The sequence below is a fragment of the Orcinus orca genome, chromosome X (genome assembly GCF_937001465.1).
Source record: "Orcinus orca chromosome X, mOrcOrc1.1, whole genome shotgun sequence".
In the NCBI taxonomy this organism is placed as follows: Eukaryota; Metazoa; Chordata; class Mammalia; order Artiodactyla; family Delphinidae; genus Orcinus; species Orcinus orca.
In genome coordinates this window covers 117,870,387-117,892,459 of record NC_064580.1, presented here as the reverse complement: position 1 = coordinate 117,892,459, position 22,073 = coordinate 117,870,387, and the positions used below count along the sequence as shown (strand labels likewise).

At 42.8% G+C, this 22,073-nt stretch overlaps 1 protein-coding gene across 8 annotated transcripts in view; it reads left to right on the top strand.

Moving 5' to 3' along the window:
• Window positions 1-10,078: 10,078 nt before the first annotated feature.
• The window catches only part of ARHGEF6 (Rac/Cdc42 guanine nucleotide exchange factor 6), a 123,814-nt gene continuing 111,819 nt past the window's right edge, over window positions 10,079-22,073 (top strand). Inside the window, exons 1-2 of one of the 8 annotated variants that reach the window (XM_033403656.2) lie at window positions 10,079-10,557; window positions 11,905-11,988. In XM_033403656.2, coding sequence (XP_033259547.1) covers window positions 10,393-10,557; window positions 11,905-11,988 — 249 coding nt within the window. In that variant the 5' untranslated portion in view covers window positions 10,079-10,392. Of the gene's footprint in view, window positions 10,558-11,904; window positions 11,989-21,342; window positions 22,044-22,073 lie in introns of those variants that run through there. The other 7 variants (XM_033403658.2, XM_049705187.1, XM_033403655.2 and 4 more) reach the window with 7 other exon arrangements.

Sequence of the window (22,073 nt, the reverse complement as noted above, 5' to 3'; positions counted from 1 at the left end):
CGATGAACAACACAATAAATGAAATCAAAAATTCTCTAGAAGGAATCAATAGCAGAATAACTGAGGCAGAAGAATGAATAAGTGACCTGGAAGATAAAATAGTAGAAATAACTACTGCTGAGTTATATGGCAAGTGCATGTTTAGTTTTTTTAGAAACTAAAAACTACAAACTACTTTTCCAGAGTGGCTGTAACACTTTACATTCCCACCAGCGATGTAGGAGTGATCCAGTTTCTCTGCATCCTCAGCAGCATTTGGCGTTGTCACTGTTTTTTATTTTAGGTCTTCTGATATGTGTGTAGTGAGATCTCACTGTGGTTTTAATTTGCATTTCCCTAGTAGCTAGTGATATTGAACATCTTTTCACGTGCTTATTTGCCATCCACATATCCTGTTTCATGAACTATCTGTGCATGTCTTTTGCCCATTTTCTGTTGGATTGTTTATTTTTTTTTTTAATTTTTTTTTTATTTTTTGAAGTATGTGGGCCTCTCACTGTTGTGGCCTCTCCCGCTGCGGAGCACAGGCTCTGGACGCACAGGCTCAGCGGCCATGGCCCACAGGCCCAGCCGCTCCGCGGCATGTGGGATCCTCCCCGACAGGGACATGAACCCGTGTCCCCTGCATTGGCAGGCGGACTCCCAACCACTGCGCCACCAGGGAAGCCCGGATTGTTTATTTTTAACTGTTGAATTTTGAGAGTTTAAAAATGTATTCTAGATAGTAGATCTTTATAAGATCTGTGGTTTGCAATAGTGTCTCCCAGTCTGTAGCTTGTCTTTTCATCCTCTTCAAATGGGCTTTTAAAGAGCAAATGTCCTTAATTTTATTTATTTATTTATTATTTACTTTTGGCTGTGTTGGGTCTTTGTTGCTGCGCGCTGGCTTTCTCTAGTTGCGGTGAGCGGGGTTACTCTTTGCTGTGGTGTGTGGGCCTCTCATTGCAGTGGCTACTCTTGTTGCGGAGCACGGGCTCTAGGCGCGCGGGCTTCAGTAGTTGTGGCATGTGGGCTCAGTAGCTGTGGCTTGTGGGCTCCAGAGCGCAGCCTCAGTAGTTGTGTTGCACAGGTTTAGGTGCTCCGTGGCATGTGGGATCTTCCCGGACCAGGGCTTGAACCTGTGTCCCCTGCATTGGCAGGTCGATTCTTAACCACTGCGCCACCTGGGAGTTCCCAAAGTTCTTATTGGTGAGGCCTAATTTCTTAATTTTTTTTTGTTGTTGTTCTGTAGATTGTGATTTTATTGTCTTCCGAACTTGTCATTATTTCTCTAGGATAAATTTCTAAAGTGACCTTGAGGAAGAACTTTAAGCATGATATAAAAGGTGTACATCATAAAAGGAAAGATTGGTATATTTAATTATATACAAATTTAAAAACTTCTGTATAGTAATTGCTAAGAAATTAATAAAATTTAAAAGGCAAATACTAACTAGGAAACAATTTAAAACATATATACTAAAAGGTTAATATCTTTCATATCTAAAAAGCCCTTATAAATTAACAAGAACAAACTATATTAGGTCTCATTTGTTGTATGATGTAGAAGACGTAATTAAAAGTAGACTAAGCCAACTTCTGCTTCTACCCATGAAGGATTATGTGGTATGGACTTGTCCTCCCAGTATAAACAACTAGAAAACTAGTCAGAATATATGAAACAACTCTTTCCAGAAATTGAGACAACAGGCAGCACAGGACTTTGATCCCAAGAGAAGGGAAACAAATGGGGACGAACCCTATGGTCACTCAGATTTTTGCCTAGAAGCAAATTCAGTTCTATGACATGAGTAGGGGCAACTTGATTGCATGCTGCTTTGAAAAAGAAAAGCTCTGAAAGACATTTTTAGGGATAAATGGGAAAGTCTTTTTTTTTAAGTTTTTATTGAATTTTTTACAATATTGCTTGTTTTTATGTTTTGGTTTTTTGGCCGTGAGGCATGTGGGATCTTAGCTCCCCGACCATGGATCAAACCTGCACCCCCTGCATTGGTAGGTGATGTCTTAACCACTGCACCACCAAGGGAGTCCCAGGGAAGTCTTAATATGAACTGAAAATTGGATGGCATTAGTGAATTATTGTTAATTTTCTTAATTGTGATAATAGAGCTTTGGTTATGTTGAAAATGTCCTTAATTTGAGGAGAGGCATGCTGAAGTATTTAGGGTGAAGTGATAGGATGTCTGCAACTTATTTAATAGTTTATTTAAAAAAAATATAGTTACTGCACCTATATAGGCAAGTGAAATATGGCAGAATGTTACCAGTGATTAAATCTAGATGGTGGGGACAAAGGAGATCATCATATTCCTTCAATCTTTCAGTATGTTATAAATTTTGCCTAATAAACTGTGTGTGGGGAGGGGGGAGTTTCATTTTTCGTCCCCCATCCTGACTTCCTGGCTGGAATGCAGACATGACGGCTAGAGCCCAAACAGTCGTTTTTATTTTTTTTTTGTTGCTCATCACAATTGCCTTTTTATTTTATTTATTTATTTAGTAATTTATTTTTGGCCACAGCTCGAGCTTGTGGGATGTTACTTCTCCGACCAGGGACTGACCCGGGCCCTCAGCAGTGAGAGTGCGGAGTCCTAACCACTGGACTGCCAGGAAAGTCCCACAATGGCCTTTTTAAAAATAACAGTTTTGTTGAGACATAATTAAGATAGTGTATAATTTACCTATTTAAAGCGTACAATTCAATTGCTTTTAGTATATTTACAGAGTTGTGCAACCATCACCAAATCAATTGTAGAATATTTTCTTCACTCCCCCCCACCACCAAATCCCCCTCATATCCATTGGCAGTCAATCCCTATTTCCCCTCAACTCTCACCCTGGTCCTAGGCAACTGCAGTTCTACTTTCTATCTCTGTGGATTTGCCTATTCTGAACATTTCATATAAGTGAGATCATACAATATATGATATTTTGTGACTGGCTTCTTTAACTTAGCATATGTTTTCTGTAAGGTCGGATCTTAACAAACGGCACCGCGAAACAGAGGAAAAGCTTCAAGTGAGCTTTATTAGGGAGCGCTCCCGGGCGAGGTTCACTGGTCCGAGAGAAAGGGGCCAGAGAAGTTGCCCCCGGGCGAGGGTTGGGCAAGATTTTATAGGGGAATAAGGGAAAGGGGTGTGGTGAATCTGGGAGGGTGCAGGGTATTCCTTATTTGGTGGTCTTTTCGGGTATCCTGGGGGACCGTTAGTCCTGCCCCTCGAAAGGCAGGAAGGCTGGGCCGGGTGCAAAGTCCCCAGGTCAGTTCCTGGAACTGGGTGGTCCGGAAAGTCTCCAGGTCAGTTTCTGGAACTGGGTGGTCCAGAGAGTTTTGGTCTGATGCAACCTGTGAATCTGATTGTGTTCCCCTGCCTCGGGCCAGTTGGCCTTACATTTTCAACGTTCATCCATGTTGTAGCGTGTTTCAGTACTTCATTCCTTTTTATAGACTGAATAATATTCAATTGGATATTTGAGTTGTTTTTACTCTTTGGCTATTATGTATAATGCTGCTATGTATCTTTGTGTGCATGTTCTTATGTGGACATGTTTTCATTTCTCTTGGAGTGAAATTGCTGGCCCACATGATAACTATGTTAACATTCTGAGTCGCTGCCAGACTGTTTTCCACAGCAGCTGCACCATTTGACATTCCCACCAGCAGTGTTTGAGGGCTCCAATTTCTCCACATCCTCACCAGCACTTGTTATTGTCTGTCTTTTTGATCATAGCCATCCTAATGGATGTGAACTGGAATCTCATTGTGGTTTTGATTTGCATTTCCATGAAGGCTAGTGATGTTGAGCATCCTTTCTCGTGCTTATTAGCTATTTGTATATCTTCTTTGGAGAAATGTCTATTCAGATAATTTGCCCATTTTTAGTTCTTTTTGTTACTGAGTTATGAGTTCTTTATATATTCTGGATATAAGTCCCTAGTCAGATATATGGTTTGCAAATATTTTCTCCCATTATGTGAGTTGTCTTTTCACTTTATTGATGGTGTCCTTTGAAGCACAAAAATTTGTAGTGTCGATAAAGACCAATTTATCTATTCCTTTCTTTTGTTGCTTGTGGCCTTTGTGTGATATCTAAGAAACCATTGCCTAATCCAAGTTCATGCAAAGAGTCATTTTGAACTATGAGGTGGGAAGCTAAAAATGGTGAAGTAACTAGAGAGTAGAAACCTGGGTCTCTGATGCCTAGGAAGCTGCATGCTAGCCTTGGACTGCCGAATTCTGCATTTGTTTTACATGAGGGTGAGCTAAAGTATCTTATTTAAAAAATCAAGAACCTCTGTTTCCTAAAATACACTATAGAATGAAAGACAGGAGAACAAGAAGATATTTGCAAACACAAATAACTGACATTGGTTTAGTGTCCATAGGGTATGACAAACTTTTTTTTTGCCTGCACCATGTGGCTTGTGGGATCTTAGGTCCCCTACTGGGGAACAAACATGGACCCCTCACACACACCCACCTCCACAGTGAAAGCATGGAGTCCCAACCACTGGGTGGCCAGGGGATTCCTGGTATGACAAATTTTATGTAATTTTATAATAACAAAAAGACAAACAACCTAGTAAAAAGTGGGCAATAGAAATGAGCAAGATTTCACAGAAGAGGAAATATGTGTGGCCAATCAACATATGAAAAAATGCTCGGGAATTCCCTGCCGGTCCAGTGGTTAGGGCTCTGTGCTGCTTCTGGTCAGGGCACTAAGATCCCCCAAGCTGTGCGGAGTGGCCAAAAAAAAAGAAAAGAAAAAATGCTCAACCTTATTAGCAATCATACAAAAGTAAATTTCACACCCACGAAAATCAAAGAAAATGTAAAAGTCTATAATATGGAGTGTTAGCTATGATATGGAGCAATGGGAGATCATACCCTGCTTTGTTCGAATGCAAATTTGTATAATCATCTTGGAAAACCATGCTTTGAGGATCCCTATGACGCTAAGGATTAATCGTAGTGGGAGAAACTGAATAAACAAGCTGGAAAGACAGTAGCTTGTGGTTAGAAAATGTAGTGTTTGAATTCATGATTCAGGAGGCAGAGAAGTTTATGCGATGACAAAGTACAGGGTGTGACCTTGCAAGTGGTTGGCTAAAGTGGAGGTGTGTTCACCGAAGATGATGACGCATGTTCGTCTGGGTCCAATCAGGACAGAGAAACCACAGGGGAATTTTAAGAGGAAAAGTTTAACATCAAGAATTATTAACGATAATAGGGGATTGGATAATAAGAGATTGGCTAGTGAGAAGTAAAGGGAATTCTAGGAATACCAGATATAATATACAATAGCAGACAATATAAAAACGATATATAATAGTCACTACCCATAGAGCGGTGATAACCCCTCTTTCCGTGTACAGCTGATATCCAGGCCTTGTTAGAGGAGTCGCCTGTGGTGCTGAGTCAGTGGAACTTGCTGGACATCCACCCTCTGGAACTTGCTGAAAATGTGCCTCTCTAGGATGTTTCCCGTTCACAGGGGAGGTGTCTCACTAGAGACACTTTGCTACAGAACCACCCAAGGGTGGTGCCAGGGGAAGCTGCTCCCCGCTGTGCATTGAGGAAGCCAGTGCACAGACGGCAAGCACTAGCAAAGGGGGTGGTCTTGGCAGGAGCCCGTGGGGGGAGCACACAGGACACAGCAATTAAAACCCCTTCTTCCTGCCAGGTCTTTCCACCACCATCTACTGATAAAACTTCATATCGCACCAGCTGGCAAGGGAAAATATATTGAAAGGCCCCAGATCCATTTTCACAGCATAGAGAGGGGCTGAGAGGTACTATATCAATTACAGGTACAGGAGGTCAAGAAACTGAGTGGTCCTGATGTTGTATTGTTGTTCTCGTGAATATTGAAATGACCCAGGTGTTGGCAGAAATTTTGGTGGAGTGTAAGGTTATAAACCAACTTGTTCCTCCAAGTGTGACCTTGGTCCACCTGCCTCAGAATCAAGGGGATACTTTAATAATATAGATTCCTTTCTCCCATTGTGTATCTTCTGAACTAGAGTATTAGAGAACTGAGCCCCCAAATCTTTTTAACAAGTGCCCCAGGAGATTTAAATTTTTAAAAAATCAATTATGAATATTCCAAATTCAGAAAAGTAAAGAAAGTAATATAATAGGTTCCAGTGTACCAAAAATCACTTTTAACAAATGTTAACATTTGCCTTATTTCCTGTAGGTCTTTTTTTTTTTTGCATTACGCGGGCCTCTCACTGTTGTGGCCTCTCCCGTTGCGGAGTACAGGCTCTGGACGCGCAGGCTCAGCAGCCATGGCTTACGGGTCCAGCCGCTCCGCGGCATGTGGGATCCTCCTGGACCAGGGCACGAATCCGTGTCTCCTGCATCGGCAGGCGGACTCTCAACCACTGCGCCACCAGGGAAGCCCGGTCTTTTTATTTTTAATATAATATTAGCGATTTTGGCTCAGGTTCCACTGTCATGCCTTTCTCCTCCCTCCCTCGCAAGAGGTGATTCTTTTTGTACATTGTTGTTTGTAAATCATGGTTTTAGGTGGTGGAGAGGCTTAGAGAGTTTTTGAGCAGGAATATTACACTATTAAACAGGCGCTTTGGAAAATCAACCAAAGTGTGCTCTGCCAGAGAGTTCATTAGGATGAGAGGATGGAGGTGGGAAAACCAATGAGGAGGCAGGTTCAGTGGCCCAGGGTGTGTGGTACTAAGGATCTGAAGTAGAACCACAGACCTTTGCTCTTTTTTAAAAATATGCTCATAATTTATGTTCTACTTTATTTTGGGTGATAGCTATGTATAATTTTAACCTGAAAAAATCTGCAAAAAATACAGTTTGCAAAATATAGCACATACTGTTCACTTTTTTTTTTTTTTTAATTTTGGCTGCGTTGGGTCTTCGTTGCTGCACGTGGGCTTTCTCTAGTTGCAGCGAGCGGGGGCTACTCTTCGTTGCGGTGGGCGGGCTTCTCATTGCGGTGGCTTCTCGTTGCGGAGCACGGGCTCTAGGCGCGTGGGCTTCAGTAGTTGTGGTGTGTGGGCTCAGTAGTTGTGGCTCACGGGCTGAGTTGCTCCGTGGCGTGTGGGATCTTCCCGGACCAGGGATCGAACACGTGCCCCCTGCATTGGCAGGCGGATTCTTAACCACTGCGCCACCAGGGAAATCCCCATACTGGTCACCATTTTTTTTTTTTTTTTTTTGCGGTACGTGGGCCTCTCACTGTTGTGGCCTCTCCTGTTGCGGAGCACAGGCTCCGGACGCGCAGGCTCAGCGGCCATGGCTCACGGGCCCAGCCACTCCGTGGCATGTGGGATCTTCCTGGACTGGGGCACGAACCCGTGTCCCCTGCATCGGCAGGCGGACTCTCAACCACGGCGCCACCAGGGAAGCCCATACTGGTCACCTTTTAACCAATCTGGGCAATATTACTGGAATACAATACCAAGATTATAGAAATTCAAAATTACAGTCCAGTTCATAAAACTTGGACTTAAAACATCTTTTCAGAAAGTTCAATGTCTACATTTTAAGGTTACTATGAAATCGATTTCATATTTGGTAGTATGTTGTGTGCTTAGGTAAAACGTTTGATAGATTTCTGTATAGCAGGAGGAGAGCAGGTAATGCTGCTCATCAAAATGGATAGACTCTAATATTCATACAATGGAAGAGAAAACTTAGGCTTCTTATTGAATTAAATGAGCCACGGATGCAATTTCATGCAAGTCCAGGATACATTTATTCCACCTTTACTTCTGCCATTCTCTTCTTCCAATCTTGACAAGATAACTTTTGCATAGTATTTTATTTTGTTTTGTTTTGTTTTATTTTACTTTATTTTTTCACACTCTCGTGTAAAGCCTGTGCTTTGTGCCACTGTGATCTCCAGTCTTTCAACCCCCCACTCTGTTCCCCCAGTTCATCAACTCCTTTCCATTTCCCTGTGTTCCATGGTTAGTCATTTCACCCGTATGCTTGCTACTGTCCTGGAATGCCTTGCTTTCTTGACATTTGACCATACCAACCCTAACTTCCAATCTTTATACTAGTAGAACTGTTTCTTCTGCCTTGAGGAGGTGGAGTTGCCTTTCTGATTATTATTTACAGTAATTTACTATAGCCAGTGTCTAAAATGAGGCGGATTTTCACCCTGATGACCCCAGTGGGCTCAAGCCTATTTTGGACTGAACTGGGTTCCTGAAATTACTCAGGTTTTGTTCTTCACCAAAAAATGTAAGTGATACCTCAATAATACTGCCAGATTTGTTTGTCTATAGAGTACAATTTTGATGAGCAGTCATGAAAACTGGCCAAATGACATATCAAAATATGTTTAAGCAGGTCAGATTTAAGAATTTTATTGATCAACACATGGATTTTGGTTTTATTTCCATTACATAGATTGGGTCATTGGTCAAAAGTCAATTATAACTTCTGATTGACTATACCTATTTTGTTCATAAATATAATTATATCAAACCAAATATTTGGAGGTCAAATCTTTCTTGTAGAACTATTGATAGACACAACAACATGAATAAATCTCAAAGTGATGATGTTAAGTGCAAGAAGCCAGACAAAAGAAAGTTCTATATAAGGTTCCAGAAAATGCAAACTAATCTATAGGGATTGAAAGGGGATTGTTCGTTGTCTGGGATTTTGGGGGAAGGGAGGGAAGATGGGGTTGAAAGGGCACAAGAACACTTTTTGGGGATGATGGAAAGATTTATCTGAATTGTGTGTGTGTGTGTGATTGTATCACGGGATGTATACATGTGTCAAAATTCATTAAATCATACAACTTAAATATGTGCAATTCATTATGTCAATTATATCTCAGTAAAAGTATAAAAATCATTAGCAAGGAAAACATGTTTGTTTTAAGCCATTAAAACATCTACTGTGTACCAGGCACTCTGCTAGGGACAGTGTTCATTAAGGCAGACAAGACCCCTCCTCTAGGGGAGGGTACATTCTGGTGGAGGAGACAGATCGACAAGTGATAATAGTAAAGTCTGGTAAGTGTTACTACAGGGTAAGAAGGGGAAGCCTTGAAAACAGGCAGCAGGATTATCTAAGCTGGTTATTTGGTAGTAGATGCCTAAAACTGTGTTGAAAAGATTCTGAAGCTTAGCAGGATCCCATTCACTAGGAGAGGGTGGTAATGCTGAGTACCACGCATTTGCCCAGATGAGGCTATACTGTTGGCCTTATCATGCCTTTCCCAATAATATGACTATTTTAACTTGTTATGAAGATGTTTAAGAATAGTTCAGGTCTCTTGTTATAGACCAGTTTTTTCCCAGAGCAGGATTTTTAAGGCAGTGTTTCTTGTTGGGGAAACATCAACTTTCTAGACTGTAGTGTAGACAGAGGACAAGTGTTCTTTTGTTCTCAAAAGCTCTGTTTTCAAGTGCTTTTTACCCGTTGATGTGACTGTGTCTGAGCCTTTGCTAAGGGTACTGCAGCTGGATTGTGTAGTGGAGCCAGGTCCAGAAAAAGAATCACTCAAGAATGCAAGTAAACAGGATGTCAGATGTTATCCTTAGTCTATTTCCCTCAACATAGCTTTTTGGCTGCAAAGTAAAATGCCATTCTTCTAGCTTGTGCTTATACACAGTGATGGCTGACGGCAGGCACAATCTTCCTCTGCTTGGCATGTTGTCACTGTGCCACTCAACATGTTTTGCAAGGCATGATTGTGACATATCATCTCGGTGAGACAGTGTGAGGACATGTGGCCATTTCTTGGAAGAATTTCCCAGCCTACCTTCTTTGAGCCCTGTTGTGCCAGCACAGCTCCCCACGAGGCTCAGATCTGTCTGAGCTAAGAGCCAGTTGGCATCTTCCTCTTGACAGAAACCAGATTTTCACTGGGGCTAGACTATATATTGACAGCTTCTTCCCAGACTGGCCCATGAGTATCTCATTTCTAAGGTCCCCTGAAGTGCTGGCTCACCTCTGTTTTCCCAGAGCACTCGCTTCCTTCTCTCTCCTCCCTCCCCGGCAGCCTCCTCACTTCCTTCCTTTACAGCTCCTTGCACCCGTTGGTTTGTGTGTGTGTGTGTGTGTGTGTGTGTGTGTGTGTGTATGTATTTCTTCTTCTTCTTTTTTAATCCCAATGAATTTGTTTTGCAGATTTTGAAAAAGAAACCCAGTGTTATCCAGGACTCTTTCCCCCCATTCATTCTATTTCCACATGTCTGAGTGTGAGCTCTGTGGTTTTCAAATCCCATAATTGGAGTGGCTTCCACCGTTGTCTAAGAAAAGTTCTTTTAGAGCTTTGCGCTGCAAGCACGAGAAGAGAACTCGTAAAAAGGAAGACAACAGCAGATGCAATCGCGGATGTGGCTTAGTCCTTGCAGCTGCCCCAGAGAGCTGTTCGGAGTGTACAGTCCTCAGTAATGAATCCAGAAGAACGCATCGTGACATGGCTTATATCTTTGGGAGTATTAGATTCCCCCAAAAAGACCATCTGTGATCCGGAGGAGTTCTTGAAGTCCTCGCTGAAAAATGGGGTAGTGCTATGCAAACTGATCAACAGACTTAGGCCTGGCTCTATAGAAAAGGTAAGGGAAATTTGCAGTATCTTTGGGGTTGCTTACCACAAGAGAGCAGCAATAATGTCACTCTGGAGATTTTCGATTGCCTGGGTCACGGGACGCTCCTACTTTAATCTCTTTCTAAGACTTCGACTTTCTTTCTGTTTTTGTAGTTGGAAAAAGTCGGAAAATGAAATGTTATCCTTTAGTAATTGGCCACCGAAGATTAGTACAGTAAAAACCTGTTACACCACTGGTGCGAGGGACAAGGAGAACACCCATGTCACGAGCTTGCTCTGTCATAGAGATGCATGTTATACCTCCCTGTGTACTGAGGACATGTTTTGAACTTGGGGTGCATGTGAGTCTGAGGAAAAATGGGATGATTTATAAGAGATACAGATGGTGTTTATTGACGGTATGACTAAATTCAGTGTAGATTTTCTTCACAAAGAAATAAAATATCCATTGAAAGAAAGAAAGGCTATTTAGCAACCAGGAGAAATAATCCAAAATGTTACAACACATTCTGTTTAAAACAATAGAAACCAAATATATGTTTCAAATGCAACGTGTGTTCAAAGTGAAACTAACCTTACTCTCTTTTAAAAATCCAAAATTGTGAATGTTGGAAACCCATGGTCACGAGGATGTGATTTAAAAAGTGGGCACTGGGACTTCCCTGGTGGTCCAGCGGTTAAGACTCCACGCTCCCAATGCAGGGGGCCTGGGTTCAATCCCTGGTCGGGGAACCAGATCCCACATGCCGTAACTAAAGATTCCTCATGCTGCAGCTAAGACCTGACGCGGCCAAAAAAAAAACAAAAAAAAAGTGGGCACTTTAAGTAAGTTTAAAGGTGGAGCCCTACTATTATTTTCTTAAGGTCAGCAGGGAATGTGATGCTGAGTACAATTCTTTTGCTTATAATTTCTCAAACTTGAAAACCAGTGATAAAATGGTGGGAAAATGTTGAGAAATGTGATCAAATGTGGAGAACAGTGAAGGGGAAAATATACTTTTTAATAAATTATCATGAGGAGGAGGGAGGGTGGTAATAGGTTGAAAGCAGGAACCAGGATCAGAAAACTTTCAGGGTCTCTCTAATTTGCTATTACTACACTTTGGCAGAAAGCATGAGAAAAAGTTTGTAAGTAGAGACGGCTTGGGACTAAGGGTTTCGTGACATTTGAAACAAGACCGACCGTTTAGATTTTTGCATCACTTCCTTCAGTGGTTAATTTCTCTTCCTGGATTGACAGCAATGTTGGCCCCGCCTTAAAAAGCCTACCTTATCTACTTATCAGTGAGCGATGTAATGATGTGACCCACATGTGATGACAGTCTCCAAGTGACATTTGACTCTGTTTCCCTAGTACTGTCTGGAGCCCCAAACTGAAGCTGACTGCACCAACAACATCAATGACTTCCTGAAAGGATGTGCAGCCCTTCAAGTGGAGGTAAGCCCACCCAGGTTGCCTTCCTCGTGGTCATCGTTTTTCACTCTGCTAATGAAGATGGTGTTGTAGTAAAAGTACTTGGTTTATTTTCACTGTGAAACAGAGGAAGCATTTTATGGAAGCCATGGTTAAGATTGGTGGTCCCCAGTCGTGGCTTGCTAGTTTGTCTTTTCCAGAAACCAATTCCAAAACAAAACAAAATAAAAATTCAAAATATGTACCTTCTGGACTTCCCTGGTGGTCCAGTTGTTGAGACTCTGCGCTTCCCCTGCAGGGTGAAAGGTTTCGATCCTTGGTCAGGGAACTAATATCCTGCATGCCACCAAAAAAAAAAAAGAAAAAAAGAAAAGAAAAAGAGAGCAAAATATGGTACCTTTTATCCTACTGTATAGCACAGAGGACTATATTCCATATCCTGTGATAAACCATAATGGAAAAGAATATGAAAAAGAATGTATGGATATGTATAACTGAATCACTTTGCTGTACAGCAGAAATTAACACAACATTGTAAAGCAACTATACTTCAATTAAAAACAAAACAAAACCAAAATATGGTACCTTTGAAAAATAGCACCCAAGCCCTGAAAGCAGGCTTCCGGTGCCAGAGCTTGTATGGTGTGAGTCCCTACTTAAGTGGAGCCCAAAGCAGGCCACTGGCTGCTGCAGAGGGTTACTGTAATCCCCCTGAGTTGGGAAGAGTGGAAAACTTATTGTCACTTTTTCCCACTAACACTTTAGAACAGAGGCTTTGAAAGAACCTGGCCCTGAGGTAGAAATTGTAAATTAAATTACGTTGCATTCTTTTATGTTATGTGGATCCTTACAGTAAGTATAGGGAGTGTTGCTGAAAAGGAGGTGATACTTTCGCCTGCATGTCAAATTATTTAATGTCTCTGTGCCTCAGTGTTTCTATCTGTAAAATGGACACAATAATAGCTACCTTATGGGGTTGTGGTAAGGATCAAATGAGATACTGCATAATAATTTAGAGCTAAGACCTCCAACCTCCAAAGATCTATGAAGTAATGTATGTAGAATGCTCAGCACAGGATCAAGGACATAAGAAGTGTAGATGTGCATTAGTAGTATTACTTGTGGAGAAGCATTAGTAGTGGTTTGAGCCTGGATTCGGACATTAGACGGCTCAGGTTCAAATCTCAGTTTTCTCCCACTAGTAGGTTTATGACGTTGGGCATATTACTTTACTATGCCTCTCTGCCTCAGTCTCCCCACCTGTAAAATGGGAAGAATAGCAGCTCCTGTCTCATAGGATTGGTGTGAGATTTCAATGAATGTGTCCCGGAAGAGTGCGTGTTACATAGTAAGTCTTCTCCAAGTGTTAGCTATTATTAGTAGTAGTACAAGTACCTTTGCCCCAGATAAATTTTGCTTCCTTCAGAATTTTCCCTTAAGTTAGCCATAGCATCAAGCTATGCTTGTCTCTGAATATTTTATTCCGGATTTCCCTATTGCCAAATTTTAGCACTCTGTGTGTGTGTGTGTTTGTGCATGGGCACATGAGTGTGTATGGCTTTTGAGGTAGGTATAACCTACTCTATATCCCTTATGGAATCATGTCCGCTATGAGCAGATCATGGTATTTTCTTTTTTATTTGATAAATAAAAACATGGTGAGGTTGCCAGTGATTTATGCACTCTGAAGCTGTCAGAAGGTATACCGAGCTTATTTGTGGTTCTAAGAATACTAGATGATACAGAAACACCTCCTGGGGGACTTCCCAGGTGGCGCAGTGGTTAAGAATCCGCCTGCAAATGCAGGGGACACGGGTTCGAGCCCTGGTCCAGGAAGACCCCACATGCCGTGGAGAAACTAAGCCCGTGCTCCACAACTACTGAGCCTGCGCTCTAGAGCCCGCGAGCGACAACTACTGAGCCCGTGAGCCGCAACTACTGAAGCCCGTGCGCCTAGAGCCCATGCTCCGCAACAAGAGAAGCCACTGCAATGAGAAGCCCGCGCACTGCAATGAAGAGTAGCCCCCGCTCTCTGCAACTAGAGAAAGCCCGTGCGTAGCAACGAAGACCCAACACAGTCAAAAATAAATAAATAAATAAATTTAAAAAAAAGAAAGAAAGGAACACCTCCTGGGTCTGGCATTGTTGGAGAATGAGTCATTTCACATAAGTGGATTTTTCTGATAACTAATGCTTACTCCATTAATTTTTAGCCACTTTGGATACAAATCTTTCTAAAAAAGTATAACATAATTTTCATTTCTTACATGAAAGGCACCAGGCATATTTTGATTTCTTTTTGATAATTCAGGCTGGACTGAGCATCAGATGAATATTGTAAGGAGGCAATATCTGGCATCATGGTTAAGCACGTACCTTCTCTAGTTTGACAGACTTGGGTCAGAGTCTTGACTCTGACTGTGTGACTCTGGGAAAAGTTACTTGGCCTCTCTCTGCTCCAGTTTCCTCATCTGTGTAATGGAGACATTAGTAATATCTACTGCATAGGATTGTTTTAAAGATCAAATGAAATAATGCACTTAGAACACACTTCATATGTCACTGCACATAAGACACGCATAATAGCTGCTCACACTCTTATTACTAGGTAGTTTTGTACACAAAATTATGCCTGTAAAAAAAAAAAAAGCAAAATTATGTCTGTAAGGGGTGTATAGCAGCCATACCAAGGCACTCCTAGAACCCCGAGGGAAGCCTAATAAAATCAGCACATAAGGAATGAGACTGAAAGCAAAGCTGGGGTGTACTCAAGCAGCCAAGAATAATGACCATCCAGTCTCAAGCTCCCAAGTAGCTAGGGAGACAGACATCAACATAAATATTTGCAAACTTAAAAAAATTAATTATTTAAAAATTGAATATATTTGACATACAACATGGTGTAAATTTAAGGTGTACAATGTGTTACTTTGATAGATTTATATATTGTAATATAACTGCCGTTGTAGCTCACATCACCTAAGTATAGTACAATATTGTTCTCTGTGTTCACTACAGCGGGCATTAGAGCACTACGGCATATTTGCTACTCCTTGCAAGTTGGTACCCTTAAACAACGTCACTTTTCATACCCTACCCCCACCCCTTGGTAACCACCATTTGACTCTCTGTTTTTTTATGTTTGACTTTTTTAGATTCCACATATAAGTGAGACCATACAGTATTTTTCTTTCTCTGTCTGACTTATCTCACTTAGCATAATGTGCTCCAGTTCCATCCCTATTGTCGCAAATGGCAGAATGTCCTCCTTTCTTATGGCTGAATAACAGTCCATTGTGTGTATATGCCACATCTTTTTTTATCCATTCACCCACTGATGGGTATTTAGATTGTTTCCGTATCTTGTCACTTTAGAGTATCTCTCAGACAGTGCCTAGTATAGGGCATGCTGAATACTTTTTTGTTGACGCTATAAAACTGTTAATGTATGAAAAGCAAGAAGAGCAGGGCTTGATTATTGCCAAGAACACACTATTATTTATATAAAAAAGAGTGGCAGCTTGAAATGGTCAATTTGGAAATGTAGAAAAATGAAGCTGGAGATGCAGCAGAACACTGACAATTTGAGTGTTGGTTGTGGGGCACAGTGACCACATGAAAGAGCTGTTGCCTTCTGACCCTCTGGGTGGCCAGTTGGCCTCTGCAAGTGACCTCCATCTTTGTGTTCTCATATGGCTACAGTGTCCTAGGGTCTCTAGGGGATCACACAGCTAGCAACTAGTCAGGGAAGTCTGCTGAGACACCTAGGAGACAAAGGTATCTCTGAAGCACCTCCCAGACTTTGATAGTTTCTCTTTTTTTCTAATATTTCCCCTTTTTCTTTTTTTTAATTTAATTTAATTTTTAAAAATTATTTTTTATTGAATGAAAAATCCTTTAAATTCTATAGTGCTTTACAAATTTCAAAAGTTTCACACACATGATTTCATAAAATCCCATAATAACCTCTTTTTTTCCCCTCTACCCCTATATTGCCCCTCCCACCTTCCCTCTCCCCACAGGTAACCACTAGCTTGTTCTCTATATCTGTGAGTCTGCTTTTTTTTGGTTTTATTCACTAGTTTGTTGTATTTTTTAGATTCCACATCTAAGTGATATCATACAGTATTTGTCTTTCTCTGTGTGACTTATTTCACTTAGCATAATGCCAAGTCCATCCATGTTGCTGCATATGGTAAAATTTTCTTCTTTTTATGGCTGAGTGGTATTCCAGTGTGTGTGTGCGTGTGTGTGTGTGTGTGTGTGTGTGTGTGTGTATCACATATTCTTTATCCATTCATCTGTTGATGGACACTTAGGTTGCTTCCATACCTTGGCAATTGTAAACAATGCTGCTATGAACATTGGAGTGCATGTATCTTTTCGAATTCGTGTTTTTGCTTTTTTTGGTTATATACCCAGGAGTGGAATTGCTGGGTCACATGGTAGTTCTATTTTTAGAGAAACCTCCATACTGTTTTCTACATTTCTACAAACCTACAAACTTAATATACAAACCTACAAACCTAACATACACCTAATATACAAACCTACAAACCTAATCTACAAACCTAATATATAATGTTTTCTACATTTTCTACATTTCTACAAAACTCTATTTTTGAGAAACCTCCATACTGTTTTCCACAGTGACTGCACCAATTTATTTATTTGTTTGTTTATTTATTTATTTATTTTAAATGTATTAATTGGCTGCATTGGGTCTTTGTTGCTGCGCATGGGCTTTACTTGCAGTGAGCGGGGGCTACTCTTTGTTGCGGTGCGCGGGTTTCTCATTGCGGTGGCTACTGTTGTTGTGGAGCGTGGGCTCTAGGGCACGTGGACTTCATTAGTTGTGGCACACAGGCTCAGTAGTTGTGGTGCACGGGCTTAGTTACTCCGCGGCATGTGGGATCTTCCCAGACCAGGGCTCGAACCCATGTCCCCTGCATTGGCAGGCGGATTCTTAACCACTGCACCATCAGGGAAGCCCTGCACCAATTTATATTCCCACCAACAGTGTAGGAAGGTTCCCTTTTCTCCACAACCTCCCCAACATTTGTTATCTGTGTTCTTTTTCGTGATAGCCATTCTGACAGGTGTGAGGTGATAGCTCATTGTGTTTTTTTTTTTTTTTTTTTTTGCGGTACGCGGGCCTCTCACTGTTGTGGCCTCTCCCGCTGCGGAGCACAGGCTCCGGATGCGCAGGCTCAGCGGCCATGGCTCACAGGCCCAGCCGCTCCGCAGCATGTGGGATCTTCCCGGACCGGGGCATGAACCCGTGTCCCCTGCATCGGCAGGTGGACTCTCAACCACTGCGCCACCAGGGAAGCCCCTCATTGTGGTTTTGATTTGCATTTCCCTGATGATTAGCGCGATGTTGAGCATCTTTTCATGTGCCTGTTGGCCATCTGCATTTCCTCTTTGGAAAAATGTCTATTCAGGTCTTCTGCCTAGTTTTTAATTTGGTTGTCTGTTTTTTCGATGTTGAGTTGTATGAGCTGTTTATATATGTTGGATATTAACTCCTTATTGGTCATATCATTTGCAAATATTTTCTCCCATTCAGTAGGTTGTCTTTTCATTTTGTCAATGGTTTCCTTTGCTGTACAAAAGCTTTTAAGTTTGATTAGGTCCCATTTGTTTATTTTTGTTTTTATTTCCTTTGCTTTAGCAGAAGGATCCAGAAAAATATTGCTGTGATTTATGTCCAAGAGTGTTATGCCTATGTTTTCCTCTAGGAGTGTTATAGTATCCAACCTTTAATCCATTTTGAGTTTATTTTTGTGTATGGTGTTAGAGAATGTGCTAATTTCATTCTTTTACAAGTAGCTGTCCAGTTTTCCCAGCACCACTTATTGAAGAGACTGTCTTTTCTCCATTGTATATTCTTGCCGCCTTTGTCATTGGTTAATTGACCATAAGTGTGTGGGTTTTTTTCTGGGCTCTCTATTCTGTTACATTGATCAATGTGTCTGTTTTGTGCTAGTACCATACTCTTTTGATTACTGTAGCTTTGTAGTATAGTCTGAAGTCAGAGAGCATAATTCCTCCAGCTCTGTTCTTCTTTCTCAAGATTTTTTTGGCTATTTGGGGTCTTTTGTGTTTCCACACAAATTTTAAAATTATTTGTTCTAGTCCTGTAAAAAATGCCATTGGTATTTTGATGACAGTATCTTTTGAAACACGAAGTTTTAAAATTTTGATGAAGTCAAATTCATCTTTTTTTCTTTGTTGCTTGTGTTTTGGATGTCATAGCTAAGAAAACCATTGCCTGGTGCAAGGTCATGAAGATTTACTCCTACATTTTCTTCTAAGAGTGTTCAAGTTTTGCTCTTACATTTAGTTATTTGATCCATTTTGAGTTAGTTTTTGTGTATGGTGTGAAATAGGTGTCCAAATTCATTCTTTTACATGTGGATATCCAGTTGTCTTAACACCATTTGTTGAAAAGACTATTCTTTCCCCCACTGAATTGCTTAATGTAGCTGTGTAGTAAGTTTTCAAATCAGAAAGCATGAGCCCTCCAACGTTGTTCTTCATTTTCAAAATAATTTTGGCTATTCTGGATCCCTTGTGTGCCCGTATAGATTTTAGGATAAGTCTGTCCATTTCTGCAAAAAAGCCAGCTGGAATTTTAATAAGGATTGTGTTCAGTCTGTATATTACTTTGGGGAATATTGCCATCTGAACAATATTAAGTCTTCTGATCCATAAACACAGGATGTCTTTCCATTGATTTAGGTCTTTAAAATTTCATTCAACAATGTTTTGTAATTTTCAGTGTACACACCTTATATCTCCTTGGTCCAATTTATTCCAAAGTATTTTATTCCTTTTGATACTACTACAAATATAATTTTTTTCTTAATTTCATATTTGGGTTGTTCATTGCAAGTGCATAGAAATACAGTTGATTTTTGTATATTGATCTTGTGTCCTTCAACTTTAACTTGTTCATTAGTTCTAATAGTTTATTGGATTCCGTGTGATTTTCTTGTACAAAATCATGTCATCTGTGCACAGAGATACTTTTGCCTCTTCCTTTCCAATCTGGATGCCTTTTATTTCATTTTCTTGACATATGCCTGGCTGAAACCTTCTATACAGTGTTGAATGGAAGTGATGAGAGTGGACACCCTAGTCTTGTTTTTGATCTTAGGGGGAAGCTTTCAATTTTTCACCATTAAGCATCATGATAGTTGTGGGTTTTCAATGCTCTTTATCAGGTTGAAGGTGTTCCCTTCTATTCCTAGGTTTTGAGTGTTTTTATCACGAAAGGGTGCCAGATTTTGTCAAATGCTTTTTCTGCATCTGTTAAGATGACCACTGATTTTGTCCTTTATTGTACTGCTATGTTGTGTTACACTGATTACTTTTCATCTGTTAAATCAATCTTGCATTCCTGGGATAAATACCAGTGGATCATGTTGTATGTGCACATAGAGGTTTGTGCACATCTGTCATTATTCTTGTTGCATCTTTCTTCATAGAAGTGGAATTACTGTGTGAAAATTTGATACCCTCAAATTCCTCTACAAAAATGCTGAAGTTATACTCTTACCAACAGTGTAGAAAGTGCCTTCTTCATGTCCCTGGTGGCCCTGGATATTATTTATCTTCAATGTTTGTTAAAACGTTGGGTGAAAATGGTATTTCATTTATTGCTATAATTTGACTTGCATGATTCCTAGTGAGTTTGGATATCTCTCATGCCTTTATAGTTCATTTGTATTTCCTTTTCTGCAAAACAAATACATCTTTCTTATTTATTTATTTACAGAATGGAGGGGGCAGGGAGGACACTCAGGCCTCAAGAGAAAATCTTCCAGAACATATGGAAGAATCCTCATGTCTAGGTAGTGTGTCGCTAATGTGACCAGGAAGCCCATTGACAACACTGTCCTAGCAATGCTAGTTTTGTCTTTGTTCTGCGTTTGAACTTGGCGGGAATCAGGGACAGATACAGTTCTTGCGATCATTTGAGAGTGGCCAGTGCTACCTCTCTGATTGCATGGTCCTGGCTACAGCCCCAGGAAGGACTGGTGTGTCTCAGCTCTAGTCCTCTGGTTTTCCTTTCAGCCAGCCTTTCTCCCTGCCTCATCCCCAACAGGTACTTCTGCTTTGTCACCTGCCACCCTTATGACCCGCATATTGCCAGGGATACCCTACCCTCTCCTATTCTGCTCCTGGGCCAACCCTACTTTGTAAAAAAGATGTTTTGCTCATGAAGGATATCATTGAATGTACATGAGGCTCAGTTAGTGCTTCTGTCTCTTTCTCCCTCCTTCTCTCTGTCTCTCTCATCAGCTGGTATCAGTATGGCTTTTTCTTTGCCCCCTCCTGTCTCCGTCTCACTGCCTCCTGTCTGCCTTGTCACTGGAACAGCAGGGGCGCCCTCCCCAAAGTGGGGCCTGTGGGATGGACGATCTGCCATTTCCCAGGGGCTGCTCTCCTCATGAGTCAAGGCGAAATCTCCGGTAAGAGAGCTCCGGCTCTAGGAGAGCAAAGCCTCCCTGGAGCCTAGTGCCTGGACTGAGGCAGAAGGCCAGGCAGCAAAGCAGTAGCTGCAGTGGGTAGCAGCAGACCTTCCTTCAGACCCTGAACCTGCCACCTTCTTTCGGAGAAGTCACAGTCCCCTTCCCTCGGCCTCGGTTGACTCATCTGTAAGATGAAGAGACTGGAGTAGTGATTGGTAATGTCTCACTGTTGGACACTGTTTTTAACTGGCCCGTTTCCATCAGTTTCCGCTGGGGAAAGCCTTGTATATTTAGCCGCTCAGTTTGAGCTAGTGGGAAGACTAAAGAGGATTTTGTAAGTTGTTGGTCTTTTTTTTTTTCTTTCTGTTGAGCCAATCTGACACTCCTACTGGAATTGCCGTGAGTTACATCAAATGACACCCATGACTCTGGCCATCCTAATCTACCGACTGCATTGTATTTCTGTAAAAACTGGACTTCAAGTAAGGTCGGAAATATTTCCCATCTATCACGAACCTTTTCATTCTCCATCAAAGAGACGATCTGATGTGGGGCCTGTTATCCGAGAGTCCGGGAAGGGCAGCCAGGACAGCTGGGGGAAAGGAGGGATGTGGAGGGCCGCTGGAGAGCGCTTCCTTGCTGGGGTGTCTCAGCGGCTCACCAAAGAGCTTGGGGGGTCCGAGCTGCGTCGGGGGCTGGAGGAGGAAGCGGGCCACCAGGCAGGGCTGCTCTGTGAGGCCGGGATTCCCACCCGAGGCTCTGGCAGAGGCCCGCTACAGGCCAGGCGGCGGCAGCCCGGGGCTCGGGGCCGAACTGGGCGGCAGCAGCATGCGCAGTGTGGCCGCCGCTGCTCCGCGGTTTCTGCTGCTGCCACAGCTACCCGGGCGGCGGCGGCGGCGGCTCTACCCTGCGCCGCTGTCACTTCCAGTTCCTACTTCGGCGATCCAGGTCCGGGTCACTGCTTCCACGCCGCTGGCCCGGTCCCTCCAGGCCGCTTTCCCTCCCGAGCTCTGGGCGCCGGGCTAGAGGGGGCCAGCGAGGTACTGAGAGCAGGGTCCGGAGCGGCCGCGAAGGCGGCTTCCCAAGGCAGCCGCTGCCCGTCCGCCGCTGCCCCTCGCGCCCTCGACCGGCTCGCCGCCAGCGCACCCAGCGGGGCGCGTCTCCCGCACCCAGCTTTCCGCCCTCCCAGCGGCCCCGCCGCTCTGGAAACAAGAACTTGAGGGCAAGAATCTGGCTTCCCTTTATATTAAAAAAAAGGGTGGCATTAAAAAAAATCCCCGGACTGGAGAGGTTGCGGGCGCTGCACGGAGTTTGGAGACGGGCGCCCCCTCCTCGCCCGCGTCCAGGAGCAAAGTTGCAGCCGCCCCTCCCCGCCCCGGAGAGCCGAGCCCAGCTCTCCAGTTTCGCCCTGGTGGCGGCCGCGCTCGGGGCAGGGTCCCAGCTCCGGCCGGGTGGAACTGTTCCCGCAGCCTTGGCACGGGCTCGGCCGCCCGCTCGCCGGCCCCGTGACTCGGGAGGGCGAGCGGCTTCCCGGAGGCGGCGGCGGCGCGGCTGGACCGAGCGAGCAACCGGAGGAGCAGCGGGCAGCGGCCGAGCCAGGTGACCTGCCCCGGGGCGAGGGCGTCAGGG